At 39.1% G+C, this 26,511-nt stretch overlaps 8 protein-coding genes across 8 annotated transcripts; 3 read left to right on the plus strand and 5 right to left on the minus strand. All coding sequences in view use genetic code 12, as the record gives it.

The window, feature by feature from the left end:
• Window positions 1-101: 101 nt before the first annotated feature.
• Window positions 102-3,710, minus strand: CPAR2_501570 (Zn(II)2Cys6 transcription factor; the record flags this gene model as incomplete). The annotated part of the gene is made up of 1 exon (XM_036810573.1): window positions 102-3,710. The coding sequence occupies one exon, from the start codon at window positions 3,708-3,710 to the stop codon at window positions 102-104; it is 3,609 nt and encodes a 1,202-aa protein (XP_036667096.1).
• Window positions 3,711-4,036: 326 nt separating this feature from the next.
• On the minus strand, window positions 4,037-7,903 carry ZCF13 (Zcf13p; the record flags this gene model as incomplete). The annotated part of the gene is made up of 1 exon (XM_036810574.1): window positions 4,037-7,903. One exon carries the CDS (start codon window positions 7,901-7,903, stop codon window positions 4,037-4,039), a length of 3,867 nt encoding a protein of 1,288 aa, XP_036667097.1.
• A 1,635-nt stretch (window positions 7,904-9,538) lies between these two features.
• Window positions 9,539-13,009, plus strand: YBL053 (Ybl053p; the record flags this gene model as incomplete). The annotated part of the gene is made up of 1 exon (XM_036810575.1): window positions 9,539-13,009. The coding sequence occupies one exon, from the start codon at window positions 9,539-9,541 to the stop codon at window positions 13,007-13,009; it is 3,471 nt and encodes a 1,156-aa protein (XP_036667098.1).
• A 34-nt stretch (window positions 13,010-13,043) lies between these two features.
• Window positions 13,044-14,645, minus strand: CPAR2_501600 (uncharacterized protein; the record flags this gene model as incomplete). The annotated part of the gene is made up of 1 exon (XM_036810576.1): window positions 13,044-14,645. One exon carries the CDS (start codon window positions 14,643-14,645, stop codon window positions 13,044-13,046), a length of 1,602 nt encoding a protein of 533 aa, XP_036667099.1.
• A 698-nt stretch (window positions 14,646-15,343) lies between these two features.
• FYV5 (Fyv5p) lies at window positions 15,344-15,820 on the plus strand (the record flags this gene model as incomplete). The annotated part of the gene is made up of 1 exon (XM_036810577.1): window positions 15,344-15,820. One exon carries the CDS (start codon window positions 15,344-15,346, stop codon window positions 15,818-15,820), a length of 477 nt encoding a protein of 158 aa, XP_036667100.1.
• Window positions 15,821-15,849: 29 nt separating this feature from the next.
• On the minus strand, window positions 15,850-17,676 carry CPAR2_501620 (uncharacterized protein; the record flags this gene model as incomplete). The annotated part of the gene is made up of 1 exon (XM_036810578.1): window positions 15,850-17,676. One exon carries the CDS (start codon window positions 17,674-17,676, stop codon window positions 15,850-15,852), a length of 1,827 nt encoding a protein of 608 aa, XP_036667101.1.
• Window positions 17,677-18,087: 411 nt separating this feature from the next.
• CPAR2_501630 (uncharacterized protein) lies at window positions 18,088-22,425 on the plus strand (the record flags this gene model as incomplete). The annotated part of the gene is made up of 1 exon (XM_036810580.1): window positions 18,088-22,425. One exon carries the CDS (start codon window positions 18,088-18,090, stop codon window positions 22,423-22,425), a length of 4,338 nt encoding a protein of 1,445 aa, XP_036667102.1.
• A 459-nt stretch (window positions 22,426-22,884) lies between these two features.
• ZCF20 (Zcf20p) lies at window positions 22,885-26,433 on the minus strand (the record flags this gene model as incomplete). The annotated part of the gene is made up of 1 exon (XM_036810581.1): window positions 22,885-26,433. The coding sequence occupies one exon, from the start codon at window positions 26,431-26,433 to the stop codon at window positions 22,885-22,887; it is 3,549 nt and encodes a 1,182-aa protein (XP_036667103.1).
• Window positions 26,434-26,511: the final 78 nt, after the last annotated feature.

Genomic DNA, 26,511 nt, shown 5'->3' on the forward strand with positions numbered 1-26,511 from the left:
ATGACGCCATTTGAGACAAGCGTAGTATAATAGGTATACAAGAAAGTAATGACTGCAAATATTAGATTAATTGTATTAAACACACGACTATACCCGCAACTTTATGGCAAGTTCATGCTAGCTATGCCCAACATTTCCTCCAATGGGAAACTATTAAACAAGTCAAAATCATTCAATGTCTTTAATTCACCACTACCGGTATTGCCAGGATAAGCGGCACCATACTGACCGGTATTTGTCTCATTTACTTGGTTATTGTTGTTAGCATCTTCATTATATACACCTGGTTGATGATAGTTTTCCTGCTGTGGCTCTTGCTGCTGTTGTGGAGATTGCTGTTGATTGTACGGTTGAGCTAAAGATTGCCAAAAGGGGGTCATAACAGCCGGTGTAAATGCCGTGGTTGCTGGTATGGCATTTGCATTTCCGTTTGAAAGCTCACCCAGGTTACCCAGATTTTGATCACCGTTATTGTCGTTGATATACGGAGTAGTTTTCATCTTGAGCGAGATCCACAAATTATCGATATCAGTGTTTGACACGGTGTTGAAATCATCAAGGCTTGACCAGGACTCCGATGACATCGGATTGGTAACGACGTTTGTGTACTCGGTTGTTGAACTTGGGGCATTTGAACTAACCAGATTTTGATGACTATGAACTTTGGCGTCGTCGTCATTGCTGCTAATGTTTACTTCCCCACTATTGGCATTTTTTGTAGTGGAGATATGCTTTACACTTGACTCTTCATTACCTTCATGTCTACTAGTTTGCTTCTCACTTTCCTTATTGGTTTCGGTGAAAATCTTAGCAAACTTTTTCCTACACTTTGTGTATGGTTTCTGTCCCTTTTCACAAATAGCAATTAGTTCATTCAACTGCTCACCATCGCATTCCAAAAACTTCTTCAACTGATTCTTTTCATGAAATAATTTAAAAAACTCTTGATTTTTCATACAATGGGTCATGATATATGTATGAGCTTTTGTGATTCTCCATGCATAATAATATCGTTGACTTAAACGTGACATTGCCGTAATCACAATCTCACAAATCCGTTCCACAAGTTGACTCAATTGGACCAATTTGCCATACTTGGCTCGATACTCAAATCCAGATTTCATTCCAGCTTCATGAGCCTCTGGGTCTGATCTCATTAGGTAAATTGTTGAGTTCAATCGCGTCAACATTGCAAAACTGAATTGAGAAATCTTGTGCAACATTGATTCAACAATCGGATTCAAGATCAAATCACTTCCGATATCAGTACCAAAGTTTTTGGCATTTTCACAAAGCAATTGAAAAACGTGAGGTAGGAATTCACCGTACAATGAAGCCATAATTTTCCGCAAGTAGAAGAAAGCCAATGATTGCAGTTTCTTTTGCTTTGTTAGCGATTGCTTTTGATCATTAGCTTGGGCCTCGTAATGGATGTATAAGTGGGCTAACAAGCCATTGAGAAACATCTTCATATTGATATAGTTTTTACACTTCATAATTTTCAAAAATGGGTAGGCATAGTTATCTTTGTCAAAAGGTATGAGAAACAATTTCATAATGCCAAAGTTGTCGTTTAGAAACACTTCAAAGTCGGATATGTACCCAGTCAAAGTTTTCAAATTAGCTGGCTTATGTAAATTCAAACATGTGTTTAAAATATTAACCAACTTGGTGCGATATTTTTCGAGATAGGCAAATGTGCTAACTGCATGTTTTTCCTTTTCGATATCATCAATATTTTCATTCCCTGGTTGGTAAAAAGGTAAACGAGTATCGTACATCTCTTCTCTGATACACAAGGGATTACCATATTGGTACCCTTGAATCAAATCACAAATGACTAAAAAGAACCAGATTTTGCGATGAAGATTTTGAACTCTGGCACTATCCTCTTCAGCAACACACTCTTCAATAGAATCGGAAATGATATCATTTACATTTGTAACCACTGATCCATCACGATGCAACCCAATGGCAAGCGCCATTTGCACCATTAATCCATTAATCACCTGCGAGTCTCCACCATCCGCACCATCTCCATGTTCGGGGCCAAACATGTAGTATAACCGAAGCATAAAAGTACATTGCAAAACAATGAGTGCACTTCTACGATTCAAGTTAAATTGGTCAAGACATAATTCTGCCATTTCAATAAGCTTCATTTCAACCGGATTTTTCAACAAGTATTGTACATCTAATTCATGTCTATCATCAGTCTTATTGGCCAATTTTTTGTCCATTAAGGTCCTTCTGTTGGTGACTAGAGCCACATAGGCAAATCGAATCACAATGAACAATGTTCCCAAATAGGCAAGGTCCAATCGTTTTTCAATTTTCAAGTCGGTTATTTTGGTATCATTATAATCTTTGGGTCCTAATATACGTTCCATTTCTTGAACAAACTCTTGTTCATCAAGTATTGGGAAAAAGGGGTATAAGTGAGTAAAGAATAACTCAATTGATTTCCAAATGACCTTTTGCTTCGGAAGATAGTCTCTCAAATTCTCAATCAAGTTTAGTTCCTCTTCAATTTTACCTTTGCCAAAAGACATGGCACCTCTTGATTTTTTTTCGGGTTCAGGAGTGATAGCAGCGTCTTTTTTGGTGCTTATATTTTCATTTGCTGTTGCTGCCGGCGGCAGTGGTGAATTTATTTTTGATAGTTTAGCAGGATTGGAACCGACATTAGTGCCTTCTCTAATCCCCAGCTGTTTAAAATTGGTGCGAACATTTCCATAAAGTCTCAAATCGTTGAACCCATCACGATCAATTGCTCGTTCGCGAAACTCCCATTCTTGACCACGATCTTTTTTTTTACTTTGACAGTGACCGGATTTATCAGATTCATCTTTATCAACACCATCGGGACCACAACAGCTTTGGGTAGTCTTGGGACCCGAATGGTCACCGCTTTCTTTGAACACATGAAGCAAAGGTGGTATTTGTGCAGCGCGAGGGGTTTGACGTATTCTCTGACGATTTTCTTGTCGAACAGAGTGCAAGTATTTCCAAATTTGGCTCTGGGCAGGATCCTTTTTCAACAATGTCAACCAAGAAAATGGACCATGGTTGTATCGTCTAGCCAAATCCTGAACATGAACTGGAGCATAGCCTGCATAAAAGTTGATGGTTTCGTTAAAATTCATGTCGTTGTATAGATTGATTCCAATAAACGTAGGGTTATGTGACTCCGTTTGGGTCGATGAAGTGATATGTTCCCAATCAAGTGGTTTCTTTTCTGATACTGGTGTCGAATTGCTAGATGATGCATGAGAAGAATGTCCATCGTGCACTTTTGATTCCAATTCGTGTAATTTCGACTTGAGAAACTCTAACTGAGCAAAAACATCACCAGATATAGCCTCAGATGGGGGAACCACATTAGAAACTGTATCCGTGCCTTCGATAACTACAGCACTGGCTCTCTTTTCCCCGTTACTAGTCTTACGTTTCTTAACAGCACTATCACCATTTCGACTATTTTCAAGACTCCTGTAATTCAACCGCTGCACACCAAAATGATCATCCTCCTCAGCTTGATTCCATACTGGTTGCAGGTACTCACAAGCGGAACCATACTTGACGCATGACCCGCACGGCTTTTTTCGATCACATTTGATTTTACGCCGTTTACAAGATAAGCAGTTAAGTGAAACACGGTTTCGTTTTGGTTTCTGGTGATCGTTTCCTACCTGAAAGACAGATTGCATTGTTTCTGGTGGAGGGGAGGGGGCGCCAGACTATCTTGATTGATTTCGAGGATTCTACAGGCTTCTTATGAAACATAAAGTATGTAAGGTAGAAAAAAAAAGTTGTTTTGAAGTTGTTTGACGCGCTACCTAATACCGTTTCGATGTTAGGCTATTGGACGGCGATACAACGTGGAAAGAAAAGTAAAGATCATATAACCACTAAAGAAGACAGTAGAGCTATATCTACAACTGATCCTACAAAGAATGCTTCTATCAGAGTAACCCTAGTTGATAATAATACACACTTTTTTTTAAAACTAATACAAAAAACAAACCGTCTTTTATCAAGATGATGCCATTCTAACCAAATCCTCATCAAAATCACCATAAATGTTATACAACCGAATCAAATCTTCATTACGAGCAACAGGATCCAATATATCATCAGGCAAATTATTCAAATTATCAAATACTTGATCGTCATCGAAAAATGACATAAATGTAGTGCCATTGCCATCATTGAAAATGGCGAAATCATCAAGAGCACCGGATGATTGTAAACTGTCAAAGTTGAAATTATCAACATCTGCGTCATTTTCAACAATGATTCCCTTTGCTTTTAGTTTCTCCCGCTTCAATCTCTTTTTCTCTTCAGTAGCATTGCGGAATTCACCACATAATCGACATAAGTGATGCAATTCAGCAAGCGTGAAAAATTCAATCATATTTGTTCCCTGATGGAAAAACAGTTGGTCATGAATCGCCTTTTCGAAAAACACATCGGGATTTTCAACACATTGACGCATGATGATATATGTCATGATGTATAATCGATAACTGTTGATATAAGTTCGAGACATTTTACGGAAATTTCCCACAAATAATTCAGCCTCGATTAAAACCATTGTGAATAAAGTATCAATAACTTCAAGTCGAGGAATATAACTTGGTTCTTTAAACACCTTGAATGATAGATCCTTCTTTTGATGGAGCAAACGGATAAAGAATGAAGTCAAGAAGGAATGAGTTCGAATCATGTACCGTTCATTAGCCGCTGTAAGAATGTAGTCGAAATTTTTGCCAAATAATTCAACCGAGTTATCCAATACATGAGTCATAATGTATACGATTTGCACCACGCTCTTGATGTATATTTTGAATAACTCAATACCAGCATTCATGGATGGAGTCTTGGACTCGTTATACTCATTTTCATAATGAATGGCAATCATATAATACATACCTGACAAGTTCGTCCTCAATTGAATGAACATGCAGTATTTCATCACCTTGATGATCTGTTCTTCATGTTCCAACGTGCTTGCATCCCATGAACTCGCATCAGGATTTACTTTTGCTGGTTTGCATATAATAGTCAGAAAGAAGTCCTTTCCAAAAAAATCAAAAAATATCTTTTCCAAATGATTGGTATCAGCCAAAATATCCATAACTTTTGGCTTTTCCCAAACATTGTTGATTTTATTACACAATTGACGATAGCAGTCACAGATCGAATTGTATCGTTTAATCGTTTCATTTAATTCGCCTGTTTTATCCTTCAGTTCATAAGGTGCTTGTACGTCGCTCATTTTCAAATTCCTCAAATTCAAATTGGTACCATTGTGGAGACTGCTCATTGCATCAGCTTGCGTTAAATAGTTCCATAAATGCCTCCAAGTTTTGATAAGCGAAGGATTCTTGCAAATTGCTTCATATGCGGTATAAGACGTTGGATCACGATTTAATCCAATGGCAAGCGCATGCCGGATAGTAACACCTAGTAAGATCTGTGAGTCTGAACCACATATACCATGACCATCATCAGCCGATACCTCTTTATAGAAATACAAAAGAGTCAATAATTGAACTAATTTGAACGATGACTTGGCACCGAGCAAGCTATCACTAATGCATAGATTTATGACTCTTTTGAACTCATCCGAAGAGATTTGCGTCATGTCTTGAATCATGGATACCTCTTCATCGGTATATTCATTGTACACATTGTCATTTTGAATCAAACTCTTGAATCCCAAGGACAAAATGAGCAAAAACAATCCCAAAGTACGCAAGTCTTGATCGTTGCGAATCTTGACTGAGGTCCATCGCTCATGCCCAAACGATGGGAAAGTGATTAACAAATTCTTGACCTCCACGATAAATGACGTTTCATCAATGATAGGAATAAATGGGTGAACATACTTGAAAAATCGACAAAACAATTTAAACAGATTAACCTGATCAGGTAACGTTGCAAGAATAACTTTTTCCACCAATGCATAGTACTCTTTTTTATTCAGACCAGTGAAGAATGATTCAACCGATGGTGTTATTTTGGGAATCTTACGCTCGTCTCGTTTATTCTCTGGAACATTTGGAGAATATTTATCGAGAGGTGAGGCAACATTCAATGCATTTAAAGATTGTTCGCGTGCATGCTTGATTGCAGCTTTTGAAAGGTTGTTTATGTCAACGTCATTATTCGACTGACTTGAGTCCGTTGGAACCATTGGTGCTGCTTCTGCAGCGTTATCTTGTTCGGCGGGTGTCATACTTAGCTTTGGCTTCTTTTGAAACGATGGGAGACCATCACTATGCTTGGATGATAATTTCGATGCCGAACCCGTTGAGTTTCTGCGTTTTTTGTTGGCATCTGTTCGAATAAATTTGGTCATTTCCCCTGCTCTAAACAAATGAACCGTAAAATTCCTCAATATCGTAATGAATGGATCGCTTTTAGTCAAACCTAGGTACGAAAGCACCCCATGTTCTTGGACTATATGGTTCTCCAAAGCAATCGAATAGCTTGAGTTGGAAAAGACATTCATTCTATCCTCCGTACTAACTTGCAATGATGAATTGGGTCCAAGTGGGATCGATACCAAGTTATTCGATGAGAAAGAGTCCTTGGCTCCAGGGGAATTTTGCATCGAGATGGGTTTTTGTTCACTAGTGTACGATCCAGGGGTTGTAGCTGTTGCGCTTGGCTTATGCATACTTGTCAAAGGCGAAGGCACATTCTCCGAAGGCATCGATCGTATTCTTGCAGATGGGGTCACGGTTTGGTTAACACCATTCTGTTCATTAGGCGATGGGTGCTGGGAAGTAGGAAAGTTGGCCAATGGCGACGTAGATGCGTTTTTTGGCGTTACCAGGCTCGCTGATGGCGGAGGTAATTGTGGCTGACCTTCGGATCCTAATGAAGAAGCAGCTGCACTACCTGGTATAGGCGCTGAAGGCGGTGGTGGTAACGGGATGGAGCTAATTGATCCTGATTGCAAGTGATGAGGACCACCCCTAAACATGGAGTTTGAGATTGCTGTTGGACTAGGCAAATATGGTTTGCCATTGTCTTGCGAAGTTCTGTGATGTGACGATGGTGCTGGTATAGGCAACTGTCGGGGCAGGACTTTTTCTGCACCATTATTAGAGGGTGGATGCTGAAATGCCCCATAAGACAATGACAGCCCAGGTGGACCATTTGACGGCGAGTACCTGTTTGCAGCTGATGGAGACATGTAATCGGGCGAAGGTTGAGATAATGGTGGACCATTGAATGGTGGGCTGTGATACAAGTGAGGTGGTGGTGGTGGCGGAGGTGGGGGACCTCCTCCAGGAAACTGTTGTGGGTTATTGTGTGGCACATAATTTGCCGGGTCAGATGAGTTTGGTGAAGGCGGTACATAATGTTGTGGCGTATGATGAGCAAAATGAGGTGGTAGTGGTCCTGGGAGCTGTGGTTGTACTTGCACTGGAAACGGCTGTGGTCCATTAAGGTTATTATAGGAGTCTGATTGGCCTTGCATGTATCCTTGCCCTTGATATGGATGAGAATTTTGATAGATGTATCTATGACTGGAGTTGACTTCGTATTGGCAAAGATGGGCTATACCTTTTCTAATACATGTGCCACACACAGGCCGTACTCTATCACACTTGGACTTTCTTTTCCTGCACATGGAACAGGATGCTGGTATCCTATTTCTTCGTTTTAGTGTATGTTGTGATGTAGATTCCTTGTTGTCAGCGTCGCTGCCTTCCTCATTGCCATTGGATTGCGCTGGTACATTATCGTTATTATTCGGTGTTGTGTCCGTGGATGGAGATGTATTATGTGATTGAGTTGACGTGGGGTTTGCTGGCAGGTTGTTATTGGATCCACTAGCAGGATTGTGTTGCACGGTCCCCAAGGTTGTAGGTGTGTGCTCCATTTTGTTAGACTATTTTACTGTTAAGAAAACAATATTGACGATAGCTTCAGAATCTATTTTTTGAATGATTGATTGGCTCCGCTATAACGTTCTTAGTCGTAGTAATGGGATGCGGGGCGACTTCTTTTCACGTCAGTTGGAGTTGTTTTTAATGGTTTTTAATGGTTACTTCTTTTTCTAGCGCTGGTTAGAGACAACAAAAAAACCTAAAAAAAAAAAATTGCACAATCAACAAGAGTGACTCTATACTTCAGTTTGATTATACTGAGGTCAAGTTAGCTTTAATCAATGAGAAAATTCAAAGCGAAAACGCGATCTGTGTAAGTATATGTATGTGCCATGAGAAGCTAATGAGATGGAAGAAAATGGGTTCGGAGTATCTTTTACTTTAAATTTCTCACTGGGGGGAGCATAAACAAAACGATGCCATTGTACATAATCTCTCGTATATAGATGGTAGTTCTATTATTCTAATCGCTATGCATTGGCTTACCCTTTTAGAGAGATTACTGCTCTTGTTTTTGTGGCTGGCACGTGGGTTCCTCCTCCCCACAGGTACACGACTTTGATCGACCGAACCACCTTTATGCCCTACTGCAGTAAGAAACTACAAGCACTTATGTATCAGTGACTTATAGGTGGAATTTTTACGACTCTGGTTGGGCTAAAATCTACCAAAGTTGTTGAAAGAAAATTTTTTTCTATTTTCATCAACAAGGGTTCATAACCATAAAAACTAAATTAAACTAAATAGGAGACCACAAACTAATAGAGAGCATTGGTAAAATGGTAGTAGTGGCGTGGTGGAGAATTTCTAGATACACAAAGTGACCTTGATGACAGATCAAGACTAAACACTAATGGACTTGAAGTTCTTGAGAAGGGTAATGGGAAAAGTTTCTAGGATCATGAATTGTTTAAAACGTGAAATGCGCACAAATATATTTCTCAAACTTTTGTTTTCAACTGTGTTGTGATCGAAAGTCAATTGGCTATTTCATTAGCAGAAGCTCATATGAAACCTTCCAATCCATTGAATCTTGATCATTCCTTTTTACTGTATAGTTTTGTTTTTGGCTGTAGTTAAGAGACAGATTTAGAAACTTACCCCGCTTCCAAGTATGCAACTTTTCTTTATATACAGTACCTTTTACCATTAAGACCACCTACAGTTAATGATTGAATGTCGTGATATATATTTTCACGACAAAAGTTTTGGACATTCAATAACGGACCATATTGGATAGAGCCCCATTATAGGTCACCCTCAGGGAGGCTGTTTATACACGGCCACACTTGTCAATTTACTAATTGTATGATTTCACAGTGCCAACAATCGTGCTGTTAATGCAATGTAAACCCACGATATCGCTTAAGTAAGCAGATGGTGCTGATAGAAGATATCCTAGAAGAAGAGTCATTAGTAAGGTAGTGCTTTCGCAACGAATGCATTAGCACATTGTGGCAGGAAAGTTGTCTAGCACCAGTTGTCTCATTCATTGCATCTCAAGCTCAGATATGTTGTACGCTACCAACCAATATTTGGACGTGTTTGTTTTTCATGACGCGGTTTTTTCTCTCTGATTTTCTTTTTTCACTAGGACACCAAAAGTTAAGCTCATACTTCCTTATCTAATGGACTCCTACGTTGAAGTCGATATGAGTGACGTGGAGACAGGCTCAGATATTGAAAACTATTACGATGCAGAAGAATTTGATGATTTTATAGACTACGGAGACGAAGAAGTTACTAAAATTAAGCTACCAAAGAAACACGAGACAATTGCAGGACAGTCAGCAGATCAACCCATTGAAATAGACCATGACAAAGGTAGTGCAGAGGGGGGAGTAGTGGAAGAAGAGGAAGAAGAGGAAGAAGAGGAGGAAGAAGAAGACAGGCTAAGATCTTTATCAACGACTCTAAAGCCAAATGAAACTCATGCACAAAAATTATTGCGTGCACATATCGCCATCTTGGTATCTGCATTGGGTGGTGTTGACCATACATCAGAAGTCAAACCCCCTCCATATAAACTAGGTCATGATGCATTGGCGTGTCTAAAAGATATAAAAAGATGGATCAGGGCTGTTGATGAAAAACAAAACAACTATGAAGTAGCACTCGCTTGTGCTGATTGTGGATTAATTCAAAATGATATCTTGGTCATACTTTGTCAATGGGAGCAAAAAATGGCCAAAAAGGAGATAATCAGAAACAAGACTTCAATGGAGAAGATAATGCTTTCGTGTTTGGAAATACTTGTGCTTTTAACGTGGCCAGTGGATTTTGACAAGAATTTGTCAGACAATCAAAAATTGTTGTATGCAAATATCAGAAAAATTCACGTCCTGTACAAGAAACACATTTTAACCTACAATGGTGGACAATTGTTGAAAGCAGTGATTAGACTAGTACTACCTGTTCTACAAAAATCAAAGATCGATCGAGAACCTCGTGAAAATCAAATCCTACGACTTGTATTGTACCTTGTTAGAAATATTTTAGCCATTGAACCTGCAACATCTTCAATTTCATCAAAAGCAAGAAACACAATTGTCGCATCGGCAGATTTACCTAGTGGTGTTTCTCAAGATGACATTTCGATAAACAATGTCTTAAAAGTGTTTAAAAGGAACAAGGTCCTTATGCTTTTGTTAACTATCTCAGGATCAATTAATGTTGAATTTGATAAGGAATTGTTTGGTGAAGTTACACTTGAGTGTATTTACTTGATGATAAAAGGGATTGAGGCGAAGGATGTACTTGTTCGTCCACCTCCATTACCATATGCTCCCAGCGTATCGACTGATGCATCTGCACCATTGGCACCATTGTCGAGCACAGTAGGAATGCAATTGCTGGATCTACTAGCAACTGAAGCTAGAAAGAAACAAGCACAAACCCTGAAAATTGCCACCAGACATGGTAAGTTTGGTACATTATTATCCATTCGTTCTTCAGATGCAACTTCCTACGTGGTATCTGGAGAAGAAGCGTTGGCAAATACTGATGGAACTTTGGACAAACTAGACAAGTCGAAGACTTGGAAGAATCCGAATCATTTCAAATACGATTCCGATGACTATGTACAGACGAGCTCACCCGTGTATCTCACAGCTCAAGGCCGACATATTTTTTTTGAGTTTATTGATGAATTTCTATCAGGTGGTTGTTTCAATAACTTGATTGAAGTAATGGCATCGAAACTTACAAGTCAATCGGAATATTCAACCGTAGATGATCTATCAAATGCCAGTTATTTCTTCACTATTGCATGGTTCTTGAACTATCAACGAGAACAAATTATGCTAAACAATACAGCGTCGTTTGATTTTGGTTCCGTTAGGGCAGCATTGAGTGAAATCAATTTCATTTTGATTGTAACTTATTTTCGTGACTCATTTGCGAAGAAATCATGGAACTCGCTACATGTGGCCATGATTTGTTTTAAAGAATTGCTTCAAATATCGAACTCGATATTTGGAAAAAAGAGAACTACCACCGATGAAGAAGAAGAAGATACTCAATATGAAATTGATCGTGAGTTGGCTGAAGGTATAATTAGGAAATTATTTTCATTCAACGATTTTCTAAACATTTTAGTGTTGATCCCGCAATCAGCATTCAAACATTCACCGCGATTTTTGAAACAGTCAATCCATGTGATCACCATCATTTTGAAATCGTTTGAGTCCTTTGCCAAGGAGGATTTACAACTTTATGTTCAAACTAAACGGAAACAGGGTAAACAAAACCGCAAACGAATTAACGAATTGAATCGAGATACAGATGCAAAACTCTCTGCAGCCATTTATGATTCTGACGATGAAGCCATTGCTGAAAATATACGTGAGGTTACTCGAGAACGGAGATTGAATTTTCAAGCTACTGAAGTGAGGTTTTTCCATCAAGCTATCGTTACTGCATATATTGAATATTTGTCTCGATTCCAAGATTTGACTCATGATGATATCAAAATATGTTTGAGCTATTTCCATAAATTGTTTGTTGTTAGAAAGGATTATAACGGGTTGTTTCGGTTAGATTTTATGCAGATGTTGCACAAATTAAAGAGCCATTTACCAAGAGGTTCGTCAATTAGATTGAAAGTGGAGGAGTTTATCTATTATTTTATGAAAAAATTCAAAGTGGCTCTTGGTCGGTTCCCCAATATAATTGAAGTCTTGTTCCCCAGGATCGAGGAGAGTGCTTGCAAGTGTTATTTATCAACTGGCGATTTATACGAGAAGGAGGATTTGTTGGAACGAAGATTTGAACGTAAGCTCCAACAGCAAGGCGATGGTGATAAAGCCTACAAAGGAGATGGTGAAGAAGATGGTGATGGTGATGGTGATGACGACGACATTGCATTTGAATTGGATGCTAATCCAAATTCGTCAAGACAACACGGAACTGAGTTAGATCTATTGGATGAATTGGAAGCTCAATTGAACTCACAACATCAACCACGATCCAAGAACTTGGAACCAGGTAAAGCCCACAAGAGAAGATCAAAGACAAAGACCAAACCGAGCAAGAGTAATGAGACTTCGAGAAGAAGAATAATTCCCGCGGGTTTACTTGAAGATTCACAGCCAGCGCGATCAGCTGAATTTGTTCATGACTCAGATGATGATTCGGATGACGAACGACATCAAGAATTTTTCGTTCGTGAGGAAAGATTAAGGAAATTATTGAATGAAATTGGAAGCATTACCAACAATGAAAAATTGGAAGAGTTTAAAAAAGTATGGCTGGTGTATTCAAAGAATGGGAACAAGGAAGTTGCAAATGTTGTAAACAATGCAGTCGAGGAGGTATCATTGTTTGTTGAGGAAGAAGAAGAAGAAGATGATGATGAGGGAGAGAAAGAGGAAGTGGAAGAGGGAGACCTCACGCAAAGTCACACAGTGAACAACGCATTGCTTGAAAGTGAGGACAGTGACCCCCGTCAAAGCGAGGAGGAAGACGAACCGGATCACTCTTCTTCCAATACATCCGATATGGATTCCGACAACAACAACAAACGTGCACAGACCGAGGAACATCCAGAAGCTATCACAAGAAAGAGGCGACTTGTCATAAGTGATGACGAAGATGATTAAAAAAAGAGGCAACTGCTTTCTATATCTATAGTTTCTAATCTATTACACAACTATCACTGCCATCTTTATTTCGTATTGCGTCTCTGATCGTCATTCCTGAACTAATAAACATGACAGCAAATCCAAACACAATACAACCAACACTAGGCAAGGCCTTCCTCACTATGAACCGTTTCTTTTCCCAAGGTTGTGCCAGTGGCCAATCAAGTTGTAACCACGATAATCGCAAATAACACAATGGTGGGATTATATATGCCATCAAACTTGCAGAAGTGGCACCAATAAGTTCGAGAATCATTCCTAAATTGCAGGTAAATAAACTGACTGCCATTGATGTAAACACAAGCAACGATGTGATTGTAAAATGCTGCCATTTCGTTAATTCTAAATGCGATGTGCTACCATCGACTGCTTTCCCACTGAGAAGGATCTCTTTAAGCACATCACGAACAACAAATATTTCAAGTGGGAAAGTAGTCAACATGTTCAATCCGAAACAAAAACGAGCAATATTGATCCAATTATCGTTACTTTTGAAATTGTTCAAGATATTGCCCTTTGTCATCAATCCAAAGTTTAAATATCCATTAATCCCCATAACCATACAGAAAATCATTGATATAAAACAGGAAATGTGGGTCAATTTGGTAAATTTCTTCAAGGTTGCATTTCGCATCGATTGATAAATAAACATGGTGTTGTGATGACACACCAAGGCAAATGAAATCACCGATATACCTTGGAAAATGTTTCCATTGAGTATCCACTGCGATCCAGTGACTTTAGTCTTCAAATCAGATGAAATGAAAGGTGCACGGACCACAGTCAACACTACAATTGTCAACATTCCCACCAATGCAAAACCTGAAGCCTTTGCCAATTTAGATATGTCTCGATTAAGGCTTAGTGGGTATGAAATACAACCAGTGAAAAGGACAATAATGACATTTCGACTGAATAACCAAGCAAAAATACCCTCAGTTATTGAGCTTGGTATAAAAGCTGTCAACACATGGGGGATTGTATCGCCAATAATGACGCAAAATGCCATACATCCACCATAAGCAAATGAGCTTATAGAAACAAGCAATACAATTTTGCCCACTAGCCCAAAACAGTGATTGACTGTATCTTGATATGATTTCAGTTGTGCCAAAATGGAATTCTTCACTATGAGAACTAGTGTCCAGTCAATAAGTATGGTTAGTCCGACCATGACCAAGATTCCACCTAAGAACCCACTATTTCGAAAAGCCAAGGGTTGACCAATAATTCCTGCACCCAATATCGAATTTGTCATATTCATAAATGCCATTTTCATATTAGACGATCCTGATGATGAAACGATGGTAGTACTTGAAGAAGCTGTTGATGATGCACTTGGCAACATGTCTATCCCAAAGCTAGCTCTTTGATGCGGTTCGCGTTCGTTCTCATCTTCAATCGCTATTTCGTAGTCAAAGTTATTTATCGTTTCCAATTCAAATTCTTCATCATTGCCGAAATCCTGTGGGGAGTATTTCAGATTGGGTCCGTTTAATGAGGGGAGTGTGTTATCGCTTGTTGGAGATGTAGACGCTATATCTGAAGCATTAGGTAATGCAGTGTACTTACTTTTCGGTATGGATGGTGGCATATCGATGTGTAAGAAGATACAGTCAGTTGATGGTATCGTATGTGTGTGTGTGTGTGTGTGTAGTTCAGCTCTAGTAAAGTAAAAGCGTTGGTTATTTTGAACCGAGAGCTGTCTCCTGTGTTTATATGGCTAAATAGAGGACTGGTGCCTGATTTTAAAATCTTTGTTGGTGAATATTATTGGATCGGCTCTCGCCCATATTGCCAAAAGGGGACAACAAAACTGCAGAAAGTGCGGCTCGTTTGGAAATATGAAACGCGTAGCTCTACATCAATTCGTAATTAGATTGAGCATGAAAAATCAAACGCAGGTGCAGCAAGCGGAGGAGAAGCGGCATGGTGCCGAGTATTTCGAATTTGGTTTGCTCTCTATGTTAAAGCCAGCTACAATGAATTTGACCGTATGATTACTTTTGTCAATCGTACCAATAACTGTACAGCATGAAAAGTAATTGTTACAAGGCACGGTGAGTGCCAAGGAGAGATGGGTACAAGACATTTTCAAATAGTAGTTATTTGCTCTTCCAGGCGTCGTCACAAATGAATGGTTGGTATAAAGAAAAGCCCCGCTACCTTCTTTAAGCAAGTGTCGTAAAATGTCAAAACCAGACAATGTTCTTAAAATTGACACTAAATGCATCAAGACATCTCGGAAGCTCATCCTCTCCTTTTCTTACTTTACAACTGAACTGATCAAGGATGGCACCACCACAACACAACAAGGGCAAAAAGAGATTTGTCGACCGTCGAGAGGCAAAATCCATTGACATAAAACGAGCACTCACCCATCGTGCTCGATTGAGAAAGAATTATTTTAAGCTATTGAAGCATGAGGGTCTAGAAGAACAAAGTAAGGATAAATCGGAAAGTCTTAATGAAGGAAGTGATGACGAAGAAAACCACGAGGCCAAGTTGCGTCAACATCACGAGTCCAAATCAAAAAAACCAAAACCTACAAGCTTTGCCGAGAGAGCTGCTATTGCTAAACAACGGAAAGCTGAAAATCGTCACGAACGGTTGCAGAAAGTACAGGAGAAACTAACCAACGTAGCAAGACAGGAGAAAATTAGGGAGTTGAAAAAGAAGGAATTGAGTCAAAAGACCAAACGTGGACAACCAGTTATGGGACCCAGGATAAACAATCTACTAGAAAAGATCAAAAGAAATAATGAATAATTCAACATTAGTATTTATATCAATCTAAATCAATTTCTTGCATTCTCAAACTTCAATACAAGATCGTATATATACAAGGTAGTCAATCGTTTGTGATAATCAAACCAATTTATGAATCTCTTGAACGCCCAGGTGATTCCTTTGCAGTGGAGGTTAATTATATCAATCCCTTCTTCGTAGATTGTACGAGCACAATAATTAGCCATAATCAAAAAGGTACGTTCAGGACCTAGGTCTGATTGCAAACTCTCATCTAAATTTCTAGTTAAATCGTTAGTCTTCAAAATCAATAAAATCATTCTTGGCATATTTGACAATATATCCATTAGATCCTCCAACACACCCAGATCATGATTGTTGATTTGTGATTGAATTTCTTCAATCTCCGCCTTTGATCTCCTAGACTTGATCTCTTTATTCAATACAGCATCGGGAGCTCTACCTGTAATTGCACTTACAAATATTTTAAATTTCTGTTCCCCTTCAACACCAGCAAATACTTTTGCGTACTTTTTCATTCCCGGTATATCATTGTCCAAAACAGCTAACCAAAAGTGAGCATAATCACGTTTCATTTGCAATGGAATATCCCTGTATAAACCATGATCATAGAGAATAATTTCAAAATTGTAACCATTACTAGGTTCAACACTCTTTATGGCCAAGTTACCACCATGAGGGTCACAATGTAAGCCAACGTCAGGCCGGAAAATCATTTCATTGAATATATGCGTCAAACAAGCACTGACTTTTGAAGTGTCTATGTCGTGATCTTGGTAGTATTCGAAATTATCCAATCTTGATCCGGCAACGTATTCCATAATCAAAATTCTCTTCTCTGCCTCTAAAACATTCGGAATTTTCAAATAAGAGAAATCCTTGAAATGTTTGGCTGTTCTTTCTGCATTTGCTGCCTCTTTGGTAAAATCAAGTTCAACAAAAATCGAATTTTGCATCTCATCCCCTAACCAGGTAAGTGGATACTCGGGAAACACTTTGTACATCAAATCAAACACCAACTTGGTCAACTTAACATCTAAAGGTACAAACTCTTTCAAACTAGGATGTTGTATCTTAACAGCGACTTTTTGTCCATTCTTGCGTAACCTGGCTATATGCACTTGGGCCAAGCTTGCAACTCCCACAGGGTTCGGATCAAATTCGATAAACATTTCATCAAGCCTGACTCCTAAATCAGTCTCAAATAATTTTTCAATTTCTTCCATAGAAGATCTAGGACATTTGTCCTGTAACGGAATCATTGTGTCTGTCCATTCACGGGGTAATAAATAGGTCAATGCCGTTATGTGTTGCCCCAATTTGATATATATACCTCCATTTTTCTCCAAAGCTTTCAAAGTAATTTCGGCTGCCCTTTTGTGGGTTTTTGATAAAGCATCGTGCCTTGCAGATGCAGAATCGTACTCTCTCCCTAGTGTCTCTTTGTATAATGCAAAACAACGAACCACGGCAACAGTAACAACACCAACGCGATCCGCGGTTAATACCATATGTCTAAACTTGTCACTTGTATAATATAATGCAGATCCACCTATGCCTATCCCAATACCAAATGCAAAATACTTGTAAAACTTATTGGATCTGCTAGTTTTGGGTTTGGTAAAAGTTGCTGTTGCTCCAGATGAGGTTGCATATGATTTTTTGACATAATGGCCAATGCCGTATCTGTAGCGTAGGGGACCAGGTTGTACAAGCAACAGGCTTATATTAAGCCTGGGTATACCCATTCGCGGCGATATAAGTCTAATCATAGTGGCGCTAGATATGTGGTTGTAAAGTACTTCAAAGTGCAAAAGTTTCGGTGACACACCAAAAATGGTTGACGGATATAACATCATTTCATTCTCCGTGTTTTGCCTAATGTCGCGATAAAACTTGCGACAATCATTTACTATTTTCCTCACGACACTGCCCTAAGTTCCATCTTTCCTACAAAAGAACACCAATCTTGAAGAAACAAATCAGTCCCCTTATGCCAAAGAAGAGATTCGTCATCACCAGCGAATTTCTTTGTGACTCAAAAAGCGATTGAGCATTACAAAAAAAAAGGGAATGTTCATTTTCTTCGGTGGGCCCTGACATGATACGACCTAGTATTTTGTGAAAGATCCAGATTAGGAAACTATTAGGACTTTAACGTAAGATGACAACGGTTATATAAGCTATGAAGTTCATCAGAACCTTGATTGAAAAGTATTTGTTGCTTGATTATAGTATTCAATTAGACCAATTCATTTTGTGTGGTGATGAAAGTTCATAGGTTGTTGCTTCTCGGCACTACTGTGTCTGCAATTGCGGTCAAAAGCGAGTTAAACAAGAATGAGACAACCCAGGTCGACGCCAAAGGCTCAGATAAGATGAAGATCAAACATCTGTTTGCATTTCCAATTTTCAAATTCAAGCTCAAGTTACCGTTCCAAAATACTTCCCCAAATTCAATACCTACAGGACAAGTAGGAAGTGTAGAAGAGGGCGGCAAAGCCTCGTCCGTCGCCAAAGATTGGTCGTTTCAATCAGATGCCACTGAAACACCAGGTAACAAGGAAATCGCCGATAATGATAATGATGATGAAGATACAGAATGTGATGGGGCCGAGAAGGATGAACATTCACTGCCTTTGACTCCTCCATCTAAAGGTTTTGGTGATATGTTTATGGAGATGATGAACGTTGGAAAAGACTTGACAATGGAAAAGATAGAAGTGTTGAAGGATGTATTGTTCTTGATTGATCGGATTAAAGAGGAAACTGAAACGACGGGTGAAGAGAGTGCTACTGAAAACGGAGATTCCGAGTCAAATAAACCAGAGGATACTCAAGAAAGTGGAGAAGATGCATCTGCAAATGGAGAAAGCAATATTTCACCATCAGTGGAAACTCAGGGATCTCAAGATGCAAAAATCGATGTTTGGAGACTCTCTGCTGAACAGGGTCAAAAACTTAAGTTGCTGAAAAGACATGACATAACTCCTGAAGACTTGAGCAACGTGGTCAAGCTCGGTGATTTAAAAAATTTTTTGAGAAAGAGCAAGTCTAAAGGTGACAACAAGGAGGAGGAAGAAGAGGACGATACTGACGCAGGCTACCCAAGCGACCCATTAGTCAAGCGTAAAGAGGATGATGGCAAATCAAGCTTTGATATTAATGATTTTAATAAGTTGAAGGGCAAGCTTGGCTTGTCTGGTAAGAAAGGGGATGACGGCGATTCAAATTCCAAAGTAAAGAACATCTTCAAGAAAGTTGGAGATCAAAAGAAACAAACGGAGGAGAAGGAAGACAACGGAAGCCGTAAAATCAAATCACATTTTAAAAAAGCTCCACCAACTATCACAACAACATTACGCACCACTATTACGACCGTCTTGGAGTCGGAGACAGATACGCTGGATGAGGATTGTCCTAAAAACAAAATGCAAACTAAGCCAAAAACCTACCCTTACTTGCATCCTAAGGGAGAAGAATATCCCGATGGGTTATACGATGGTGCCGAGTCTTCTTCAAACAAAGAAGATTGTGATGGCGATGAATCCATGAATGTGCCAATCAACTTGAGAGAAAAAGGGGCTCTTCGCAGTCTCAGCATCAGATCAGACAAAGCAGAAGGTAACATCCAGGTAGATGAGATTGTCTTTTTAAAACGCGACGACGATAATGAATGGGTGTCCGATTATCCAGAGATTGCGGAAACCCCCACGAACGGAAGCCACAAAGACTTTGAAGACTCTGACTCTGACGATAATGATGATGATGATTATCATGACGTAGAAGAAGATAATCTGGGAAAGAAGGAAAGCAAATGGTCCTGGAAGTCGATTTTTGGTTTTGGGGGTAGCAAGAGCAAAGAAGAGCCGACTTCAGATGATACTACGTTTGAGTCGAATTGGTTGTTGAGAAAGAAATTGAGATCAAAGAAAAGAAAGCTGAAAACAGTACCTACGCCAACAACAACAACAACTACAATCTTGAACAGCCCCAAGCCAACTGAAGCTGGAACTGATGACGACGACGAAGATGACCCTGATTGCCCCAAAGAGAAAAAGGAAAGACTTAGAGAAGAGAAGGAGGAGAAACTCAGGAAGGAAAAGGAAGCATTAAAGAACGATAAGGAAGCACTCAAAAGTGAAAAGAAATTACTTAAAGAGAAATTGAAGAAAATTCCGAAGTCAGAGAACAAGATGGAACCAAAAAAAATTACGTCCACAGGCAATGGTAAGAGTGAGAAACCGCCAATGAGTGAAATCGTTCTCAAGGGCCCTTCTGCAAAGCTGAAGCCTGTACCAAGCACCTTTACTCCTGTTAGTTCGGTAACCTCCGAAAAGCTGAAGAATCTCATGCTTCTTATCCCAGACGACGGAGATGCCAAGCTTTTGTCTCCCGAAGAGTTTGTTAGTGTGGCACCAGACTTTGATCAAGCATTAGTTGTGAAAGTTGCTTACAAGACTATTCAAACTGCGTACAATATTGCAAACGAGAAGCAATCAGCCGCAAGCAGCAACGTAGCAGATGGCACTGATGACGGAATCGGAGAATCACTTAGTCGTGAGCATATCACAAAGGAGAAGAATAATTCAGTGGAGATGGCATTCAAAAATCGAAAGGTTATTAAAGATACAGTAACAAAATTATTCGAAGAGAATAACGAAAGCGTTGACGGCTTTGGTTCTAACTGGGGTGCGTTCGATGAAGAGGATAGCTCTACAAACTTTGAAGGTTATGATTCATTTGAAGCACATCAAGCTATTCCCTTCAATGGCTTTGATGTCGATGGAGGAATTGAAAAAGTGTTTGCGACTTTAAAACAATCCGGATTGATTAATGACATTCTTAATTTGTCTTTGAAGGATAAAATAGTTAGAAGCTCGTTGATGGGTTTGACAATTGAGAAGATTAAAAATGAACAAATTCCCTGGGATGAGTTGTTGATGGCATCTCAAGCCCATGGGTTGAATATTGATGTGGATAAGGTGACATTTGCGAAACCAGAAATTGGCAAACTTTTATCAAAATTTGTCTTGGATGTAATTCCTTTCCTTGTTCAGAAAGGGTATTTAGCCCGCTTGGATGTTATTCAAAAGTTGCCGATTAAAGAAGACCAACCGAGCCATGAGAAACCAGCAGACGATACTGAAAGATCATTGGAAATTGGCCTAGTCGATCACAATGATGCCGGGCATGAATCTCGTCATGTCAAGTTGGAAAAAGGGCATCAAGAAAAGCACCAATATCTCAAGAACTTTAACCTGACAAATGATCATACCTTGGAGCGCCATGAAGAAAAGAATAAAAAGTTTGAAAAAGAAGATCATGTCAAACACTTTTCAGGACAAAAGTTTGAGAAAGGTGGTCACGAAAATCAATACAGCGATATAATGACCGAACAATCTGAAAAGGTAAAAGATGAAGATGCTATTCACAAGGAGGGCACTAAGAATGAAGCTTTGCATCACCACAAAGAAAGGTATCATGAGTCAGCGAAATTGGGTCAATCAAAAGAGGAACGTTTCGAAAGTGATCGCCATGAGCAAAGAAAGGAAAAATTTGAGCAAGATTACCAATTGGGTAGTGTTACTAATGCCATTAGAACTAAGCGTGATGAAATTGTCCACTATGAAGAGAATTTTCACGATAATGTGAATGAAAAGCATCATTTTGATTTACTGGAACTGTTTGTTGATGGCGCCTCAAAATACAATAAGCAACACCACAAGGAGGATAATCTCGGTTTGAATAAGGATCATCATGAGTTGAATCATCATGAGGAAGATCACAAAAATGGTGACTACGTGAAAGATATCCACGAACTTGATCGCATTGTTGCTGAAAAAGAACATCATAAAGATTACCTTCATGACTCAAATCACAGAAAAAGACACGAAATTGATCATTACGAAGAAGATAATCACAAGGAAGTCACTGAACACCATGAATCTAGCTTTAGCGAGAAGATGAATGATGGTTCTGAAACACATGAGAAACAATCACACAATGAAGATAATTATGGACTAATTAAGGATGAGCGCGAATTGAATCATCATGAGAAAAGTCATGGAGATACTAAAGTATCCAAAGACATTCACAGTATAGATCAATACATTGCTGAAAAGGAACACCACAAGAATCATGAAAAGGGTTTGACTCACGAAGTACGCCTCGGTCGTCGTGATGATGACCCTCACCATCGAGATAAATTAACATTGGAAAAGAGTTTAAAATCATCCACTTCATTTGCTAACGAAAGCGATAAAGATCACTACGAATCAAATCGCACTTTGGGGGGTCAACGCCATTCGAAAGAACATTATGCTAAAGAACATCATGAAAAGGAACGCCATGAAACTGCACCTGGTGTAGAACAATATGAAAAGGAGAAGCATGAAAAGGAAGAACATGCTAAGGAAAATCATGAATTGGGACCACAAGAGCATGAACATATCGTGAAGGAGCATGGCAAAGTTGGTGATAAACTGGCATTGACTGATGTTGTTGGTGTTGAGAAGGAGTCTGAGTTGAATCTGAAGGCAAATACGCAACTTCAAGTTACTCCACCTATTCCTGGTCAAGTTGTCCTTCCTGCCATAGGATAGGATTTCAAGCTTTGTTGGTAACTCAACAATGTGTTTTTTTTTTTTTTCAATTTCATTATTCAATCTTTTTGTTTCTTCGAGGGGGATGCTTAAGGGGCTAACCTCTTCCATGCTGGCTCGTTTCAAGCTCAATTTTTTGCCCATTTTTCATTTTTTGCTTACGGAGTCGATGTACCATACTACACAATTCTCGTTAGTTTTTCTTATACTTTTTGTGTACATGGATGCATCTCGCACCAAGATCACAAAGTCTTTCACTGGTATTTTATACATTATTTCAACAGTTGTTCGTGAAATGACTATTTATATAACCACTTTGAAACCATTTAGGTCAAAGTATTAGGTTTTTGTTTTACTTTAGATTTGTTAAATTCAGAATATGCATTATGTCCAAAACTCAACGTCTCTCTCCTTTGTGTTAAACTCATTAATTGCATTACTTATCATTTAGTCTATACTCTATTGAAAAAATCCCTCAATATTACCATTGCCCAAATTATTCAACCCCAAATCCAAGTCTCCATTAGTTCCAGCACCAGTCCCGGGAGCAGAGCCGCCGAAATGCTCGAGTATGTTTTCCAGGTTCAAAAAATCAAAATCAAAATCATGGAATTGATTAAAGACGTCTAAGTTTTCTAATCCATTCATAAGCTGCGATTGTTGTTGAGGTGGTGCAACTTGCTGAGCGCTCAGCACAGGACAGCTAGTTTCTGACCCGGCTGCACTTTGTTTAGAAGATCGTGGTGCACCACCAGTGATGTCACCACCTCCGATTCCTGAAGCAACGTCTTTCAGTGGTTCCTCACCTGTCACATTAGTCATATTGACCGATTGCAACAGCAGTGGCATTGGAACCGGCGTATTGTTCATCGAATATCCACCCCCACCACCCAAAGGACTTGGTGCATGTGTCTTAAACGTATCGAAACTGCCTCTTATACTTGATTCGACTTGATTAGGGTACAAATTTGGTTTCATCATTGATCCATGATCAAAAGGACATTTCTTCATCTTTTTGTTCATTGGTGATTGCAATTGTTGTTGTTGAGGTGATTTATGATTTGATGCTTGTAAAGGCGGTGGTAGTTGGTTAACGTTAATCTCTTCATCATTCATGGGCGTTGTAATCAGCGATATTGGGCATTTTGTTATCGTTTCCCGTTTAATTGGTTGTGAAGTGGGCGACATTGTCATTGAATCAGATGCTGTACTAACACCTTTATGATGCATTACAGGGCAACCAGACGCAGCAGCGGTAGCTTTGCTTGAATTCAGAACAGGACATGTATTTGCTGTTGCCGCTGCGACTGCCGCGGATTGTGCTCCGCCATCAGCCAAGACGGGACAAGCAGAAGCATTTCCATTATTGAAGCCGGGAAACCCGATGTGAAGCTTGGAACAGTTCAAGTCTTTACTCAATGTGATGTAAAATTTCCACAACTTTACGAGCTTTGTCAAACGTTCTTTATTGATCAATACTGAGTCCAAAAAGGTGATTATTTGCTCGATTTCAGCTGAAAGGTCGTCCATGCATTCAGTGGGTGATAAAAGTCCCTTGATTGTGAATATTGTAGTGCACCCTTCTTTCAACAAATTGCCATCACGAGATTCATCCTTGAATCGAGTAAGAAGTCCCACAACAAACTGAACCAGTCTAGTCAAAACTTCTGTTCCTATCGAGTAAAGATACTGTGCATGACGTTTAGGAGTCACCCGTAGCAGCTGAATTAGCTGAGATAACTTTGTAAAGATATTAGGCACAACATTGTTAACCATTGTAGCATCACCCAACTCCTCACCCTGTAACATGATTAGGTAAATCATAAAATAGGACAAGTAATCAAGAATGATCAAGATTTCAAATTTTCGAGCCTCACTAAATCGTTGAACACCAACGTCGGTGATCCAAGTTTGGCACTGCTTTATCAATTGTTCCAAAGTACTAATGACTAATTTATTTGACCCCAAATTCAATATTCCATGATACAAGGAGCACGATACATTGGCGATAAGATAATGAACGTGCAAGGAAACGATCAATTGATCTTCACCCAATTTGGACAAAAATTTTAAATGATATTGCAACAGGTCAACCTCTTGGATCTTGCGGTATATACGTCTCAACAATCCATCCAAGTACTCGGAATGCTTGACCAAGGGTACAAAGTTTAATGTCACCAAATTAGTTAGTCTGACTACACTTGCCCAAAGATGACAAAAATGTAATTTCAAATCTTTTCTGCGTTTTTTGTATTGTGATCTGATCTCCACCAACTCTGGATCTTTCCAAATGTCTAAGGATCCATCGAGTAATAGATGAAGGAAAGCGGTGTATAATGAAGTGAATGAATTTTTGGTATCAGTGATGCTCGATCCTGGCTTTTTGTAATCGTCAATTTCCCTATTTAGTAAGGCAACGACCACGGCACAATATGATAATGATCTGTTGTACTCGTCACTTTCAAAATGAATCAAGAACTCTTGAACATTATGTAACAAGTTGTTTTGTCGAGGTCCAAGATTCAACAACATTACTTCGTTTGGAAACGTGTCTTCAAATTGCTCACATAGTTCTTTATTTGTTGCTTCTTTGAATAAAACTCTAAGTTCTGACAAGGATTCTTCAACAATTAACACCAACATACATAGAAAAATACCACACGATTTGAGTTGTGCTTCGAATTCGGCAGAGCCAGTATTTTGCGGTAAATTTAACACAACTTCGTCATTTGCAGTCTTTTTGAAAACAGCCTGAATATCAAATCGATAAAAAGATAATATATCTTTGCTTTCAATGTCACTTTTGTAGTAGTAGTCCAATAAAAAATGGATTTGTTGAATATTCAACTTTGATTCGCCTCTGGGTAAACTAATCAACGATTCCCAGAGTCCTATTAGTTTTTGTTGTAGTTCGGAAGCTGTTGATTTCTCAATAATGGTTGCCGATCGTTCAAGTTTTACTGCCGGTGAGACAGAGACCGATCTCATGGGACTTGGAGTCGTGAATTGTTGTTCTTCCGACATGAAATTAAAGTCGCATTCAACTACTGGACATCTCAACGGTTGTTGCTGTTGTTGCTGTTGTTGCCGTTGCTCTTTATTTGAATCACTAGGGGTGGTTGGCTGTAGTGAATATGTAAAGTCAATTTCATTGATCTTGTAATTTGACTTTTTCGATACCTTTTTGATGACATTGTCGGTAGATTGACCTCCTTTTAGCATATTCATCTTATATACGTGATACATTTTCTGTAGGTTTGTTATTCTAAACCAGAGCGTAGTCAACTGAGGATCTAGTTTGATTATATTAATCCAAGAGTACGTGTCCACGTATATGTTTTTACTACCCAGCGATGAATTGTCAATGGTGCAAAGGGTATAATCATTCAACATTTCAATTTTGCTACCGTTGTAGGTGTTTGCCAAGGGGCTGATTTTGTTTAAGACAGTGATTGGGATATTTCCCAGATTGGAAAGTTGTTGTTGTTGTTGTTGTTGTTTTGTCGTAGTGTCTCTTGGTGAAAGTTGTTGTTGAACAGATAACTGACGCTTTAAATCATCGATTTCCTTCCGTTGCGCTTGTATTACTTTTTCATTGCTTTGTTTCAACTGGCGGTATTCATCACTTTGTAGTATTCGTATTGGTGAAAGTGGCTGTTCTACTAGGGAGCAACGAGGTGAGTTTGGTTTTGTAGCATTAGCACTGGCTTTATTGGTGATGTTGTTGTTGTTGTTGTTGTTGTTGTTGTTGATGATGTTGTTGTTATTGTTGTTGTTGTTATTAGCAGATGCATCAGCCCATGGTGGTAAAGCATATGAGCAAAGATGACCTACCGAGTATTTGATACAATTACTGCATGCTGGTCTCTCCTTGGAACAAAATATCTTTCGTTTGGAACATTGAATACAGCTTTTGGGAGTTCTGTTTCTCTGTCGCTTTGGCTTCGTTGCTGAAGTTGAAGATGTGTTGGATGTTGTTGTTGTAGAACACAGGTTTGTCTGCACCATGTTTGCAGGGGAGGGACAAGTCTGCCTGTGTGATTATTAATGCTGAAATGCTGTATTGATCAGAAAGCTAGTGATACG

The sequence above is a fragment of the Candida parapsilosis genome, contig 006139, assembly GCF_000182765.1.
Source record: "Candida parapsilosis strain CDC317 annotated contig 006139".
NCBI lineage: Eukaryota > Fungi > Ascomycota > Pichiomycetes > Serinales > Debaryomycetaceae > Lodderomyces > Lodderomyces parapsilosis.